The following is a 4,991-nucleotide window of genomic DNA, read 5'->3' as shown; positions in this document are numbered from 1 at the left end:
TTCTTGGGGTGACCCAATAGTCAGTGAGCAAACAGTGGTATAAGTACTTGGCCCTTTCTGATCAGTAGGGGACTCCTCCGTAAAGCAATGTTTGCTCTTGAGTCCCCATTTTGCCTGGCAGAGACTTCATTATCTGTGAACATGGTCCAATGTTTCCCCTTAGGCAGTGCTGTTTTTGCCTCTTTTACAAATTTAAATTCTTCACATACTAACTCTGTCTTACCATCTGCTTCCCAGAAAAACCAATCTCTACATTTTTAAATGTGTTTTGTTCAAAGTAGGTTAGATAACTTTAATCAAACTATGTAAACATTGGAATACCAAATATTTAGTTTTGATGTTTTTAGCAAATGTAAATTATTTGCTAACCCAAAGCTTGAAAACAGAGCTTATATATGGTCTATCGATTGCTTTATTTTTAGAGGAAATTTTATATTTGAAAATATATTTTGTTTAAAACTGTTTTACTAACCAATCAATAAACTAAAACATTTTGCCAATTAGTATATATTTTATGCATATATATTACATAAATGCATGTATAATTATGAAATATGTACATATTGAATTATGAAATATGTACAATTATGAATATGTTACTATAATTATATTCATTTTTGTAGCCCTATTAATTCTCAAAAGTGTTTAATTGTTACCTTTAAATGTTTTAATTAAATAAAAGTTAATGTGTTTTAAGAAATTAGAAAAAGTAACAAAATATGTTTAGAAAAAATTAAAGATGGTTAGTAGAGTTGAAACTGATTGTTATTTTAAAAATGTGTAGTAGGAAGATAAATGCATACATGTTTGCCAAAGAGAGAGATTACTGCACATTTGAGTTGTTTGAGAAATGCAAATGTTGTTCAGTAACATAAATTCCATCAACATATCTGCCATTCTATGATTGTATGAGCATGGACAGAATATGAGATAAGGTTTGAAAAGGGTTCCTACCATTGCCAAGATGGATGAACTACTGGAATTTTGTTCATGGGTTGTGAAACATCCTACAATAAGCAGAACATTCCAATCTGGTATTTTCCTGACTCAAATGCAAGTTGTGCATCTTTTCAGAAACACTATTAGCTGTTAATATTAGTTGCCTGAAGGGTTAGTGTGATTTGGCCATTCCGGGGAGTAAATAGAAAAATAAAAAAAGAAGAACCAAGAAACAAAAGAATAGAAAAATATGTAACATGCATTCATGTTAAATGTATATGTGATATATATGTATATATTGCACTATACATAAATACATTAAAATAATAAATTCATGAGAACTGGGGAAGTTGAGGAAGCAAAGTTATGTATCTCTTAAAATGTTTTCCTTTTAAAACAAACATGCTTATAGTCCGAGAAAGGATAGCTAAATAGTAGGAAGATTGAAAAAAAAAAAAAGGAAACATACAGAAGGTGCAGCAAGATCTCTGAAAAGGCAGGGAGGTATGGAATTTACCTTTTAGGGGTTATGAATAAATTTTGATAGGGAGGAGTGGCATTCTTCTTAGGAAGAAGAATGGAATACATTGGTAGAATAGATATAAAAGACTTAAGGTCAGATGGTAAAAAAAAAAAAAAAAAAAAGGAGTAATTCATGTTTCACTGCCTTTAAAGGAAACATGCAGGTAAGGAATAGAGTAGATATAATAAAGAACCTGACAAATGCTTGGTGTGATAGTTGTGAGAAATACATGTGGGAGCTGAACAGGAGAGTAAAATAACAACACTCCAAGTGATATTCGATGACCAACTGAGATAGTAGATGCTGTGGCACCAATTTGAACAACCCTATGCTTGTCTCCATCAGTGCTCAACAGGGTACTAAGGGTATTGAGTATCAACAGCCATTCACTCTATGAGCTCTGTCTGATTATAAAACCCAAGGACATTCTACTATACTACGCTTTATGCCAGCCACACATTCAAAGTTTATTTAATTATCACTTACTAATGTATTCCCTTTCTCATTCCTTTAATCATTTTCTTTTTGGACAAAGTTTTTCCACAACCTTTTCTCGGATTTGACGGGTCTTCACACAGTACACAATGGGATTCATCAGGGGCGGCACTAGTAGGAAAACATCAGCCATGAGGATGTGGATCAGAGGTGACAAATCCCGGGCAAAACGGTGGAGCATTGCTGCACTCAGCATGGGTGCATAGAAGATAAGCACAGCACAGATATGAGAAATGCAGGTGTTGAGGGCTTTGAACTGCTCTCTGGGGGTTGCAATGCTCAGGACTGTCTTTAGGATCATTATGTAGGAAAAAGTAATAAACAACAAATCCAGAATGGTAGAAAGAGCAGCAAAGAGTCCATAGACAACATTGACTCTGTTGTCAGAGCATGCCAGCTTCATGACATCCTGGTGGAGACAATAGGAGTGTGAGAGCAGGTTTTGATGACAGTATTTCAGCCGTTGCAACAGAAAGGGCAGTGGAAGGATCAAAAGAACATTTTTCGAAGTCAGTAAGACTCCTGTTTTGATGACTCGGGAGCTGGTTAAGATTGTGCTGTATCTCAGAGGGTTGTGGATGGCCACATACCGGTCGAATGCCATTACAGATAGCTTCAGTGACTGTGAATAAATGGATAAAGAACTCCTGGGCAAAGCAGGCAGCTGCATGAATTTCATGGACACTGAACAGGAATAGTCCCAAAGTGGTGGGTAAGGAAGAGAGGGACAACCCTACGTCAGAGATGGAGAGCATGGAAAGGAAATAGTACATGGGTTCATGGAGGCTTGGCTCTGTCTTGATGAAAAAGAGAATGGTAAAGTTTCCCAGGAGAGAAAGAAGGTACACAGATGAGAAGGGAATGGCTATCCAGATGTGACTCTTCTCCAATCCAGGGATTCCAGTAAGGAGGAATTTAAGAACTTTAATGTTTGTGCCGTTAAGAGGAGACATGACGCATGAAAAGATAACTAACCAGATGCTTACGCAGGGCAGTTGGAGATTTCTTCAATGAAGTCTGACAAAAGATGTCCTTTTCTGGTACAATGTAGGTCATAGATACTAAGGCAACAATCAGAGACTTCTTATAAGGTAGTCTATGTTTCGACTGTCAGTTTCGACTGTCAAAAAAGTCAAACACAGTAACAAATGAGAAGAATCTGACTTGCTTCCTCATCCAGTAATTTGTTTTAATTTTGTAAAAGTGTCAGCCAATTTGGACTTTGCACATTTAAGAATCCCAGGCAATGCTTTGACCACATGCAGCTACCCATGGCTAGATCTTATAAAACCAGGTCTCCAATTTGATGATTCTCTTATTTCAATTTTATGAAATAATCTTAAATGGAAAAGTAATGTTTAATGTGAATTGTGGTGGGGGAGGTAGAATTCATAAATTGTTCCATACCTATGTTCAAACCTGTATATCTCTAATAGGATAACATATGAAGTAATGACAGAACTGAAAGTTCATAATGATACAGTCTTAGAGTTAAAGGGGTCCTTAAAAACATGTAGTCTTACTCTCTTGCTTGTACAAAACCATTCTAAATCAATAGGTTACCTTTAGTTAACATATTATACCTTATTCCCAGTATTATCATATCAACTACTACCTAAAGCTTTCTACTTCACGACTGAACACTCAGATTGTTTTTCTTTCTTGAATTGATTAATGTTTCTAGAAGTTTCCATCTTTTCTCTGAAGGTGCAGAATCTAATCTTATTTACACAAAATAGCTTCTTTTTTCTTTTTTTAACATATATTCCTTATTTTTACTTGATTGATTTCTGTCTTCTCTCATTACTAGACATTAAGGGTAAGGAATCATGGTTACACTGTTCACTACTAGGCATTGACTCTGCCTAGTATAGTAACTGGAACATAGTTGTAGCTTAATAATTATTTAATAAGTATAATATCTCAAAGTTGAAGACAGTAATACTTTCTTCCATTAGTTATCTCCTTTTCAGAATAAACTTCCTATGTTCTGTCAAACAACTGTGTGAATTTTGGTTGTTTGTTTTTCTTTAGATTCTTCATTTGGTGCTCCTCAAACAATGACAAACTATTGATGCCTCTTAACATATAACTACAGTTCCTCAAAAGAGTGTTTATCTCTTCCAAATTCATTCCATTATAGATTCTTTCCACCATTTTCTTCATGATCTAAAAATGAATGACTCACTATTCAATCATCCAAACAATCTCCATCATTTCAATTACCTGTCAGGTTGACTCTTTGACTTTTTCCAAGAATATTGAGAGTATGGAAGAACCTTGATTTTTAAAAAGCATAATTACTCTTAGTGTTTCTCTATCACATTGTCTGCTGTTTTGCTGGATTTTGCTCTTTACTCAACCTCTAAATGGGTGAGTACCCAGAGTACTGTCCAAGGACCTGACTTCTTTGGAAACCTACAGCTTATTTAGGATAAGTGTTCGGAATTTAAGCGAAAGGCCTAGGCTACAGATAAGGACATGATATCCATCAGCTTATTAAATTACCAGTCTTCTGAAACTCCTTATCTGAGCCATAGAATTTGCTTTCCTAATTGTGCTAGATATAGCTAAAATTATTTTACATCAATAGACTGTGTTCATTTGTGTTCTGGCCTTTGCCTCATCATTGTTTTTAAAACTGCATTGTTCTTTAGAAGTAGACACTATTGAGATTTAATTTAAATGTATAAGATAAGCATCCATAAATTTAATTATTTTATTATCTAGTGATTATTAATTTAACTTTATTATAAATATGACACCCTCTGAATGATGTATATAGATTTTCTCATTTATATTCTTATGCTATTACTTTAACCATTTTATAGATAAGGAAACAAGTCTTAGAGAAGTATAGTAACTTGTCCAAGGTCATGTATCTACCTGTCAGGAGACATGAAGAAGAAGAATCATGTAATACTTGAAATATACACCATTCTCACACATATCATCCAGACTGAGCATTTCTAAAACTTGCCTGGACACATATTCCCACCAACAGGTGCATTCGTCTCTCTTTGGTAGTTTTGTA

At 34.7% G+C, this 4,991-nt stretch overlaps 1 protein-coding gene across 1 annotated transcript; it reads right to left on the bottom strand.

Annotated features, from left to right (window-relative positions):
* Window positions 1–1,976: 1,976 nt before the first annotated feature.
* On the bottom strand, window positions 1,977–2,910 carry LOC139018150 (olfactory receptor 51A4-like). Its single transcript, XM_070426794.1, is given in 2 exon segments — window positions 1,977–2,571; window positions 2,573–2,910. Coding segments are annotated over 2 exon segments (933 nt in total).
* Between the last annotated feature and the right edge of the window lie 2,081 nt (window positions 2,911–4,991).

Source organism: Myotis yumanensis, unplaced genomic scaffold, assembly GCF_028538775.1.
Source record: "Myotis yumanensis isolate MYYU_CA2020_CCGP unplaced genomic scaffold, mMyoYum1.0.hap1 SCAF_10, whole genome shotgun sequence".
Taxonomy (NCBI): domain Eukaryota; kingdom Metazoa; phylum Chordata; class Mammalia; order Chiroptera; family Vespertilionidae; genus Myotis; species Myotis yumanensis.
Note: the sequence above shows the minus strand (reverse complement) of the source record. Positions and strands in the feature narration are given on the sequence as shown.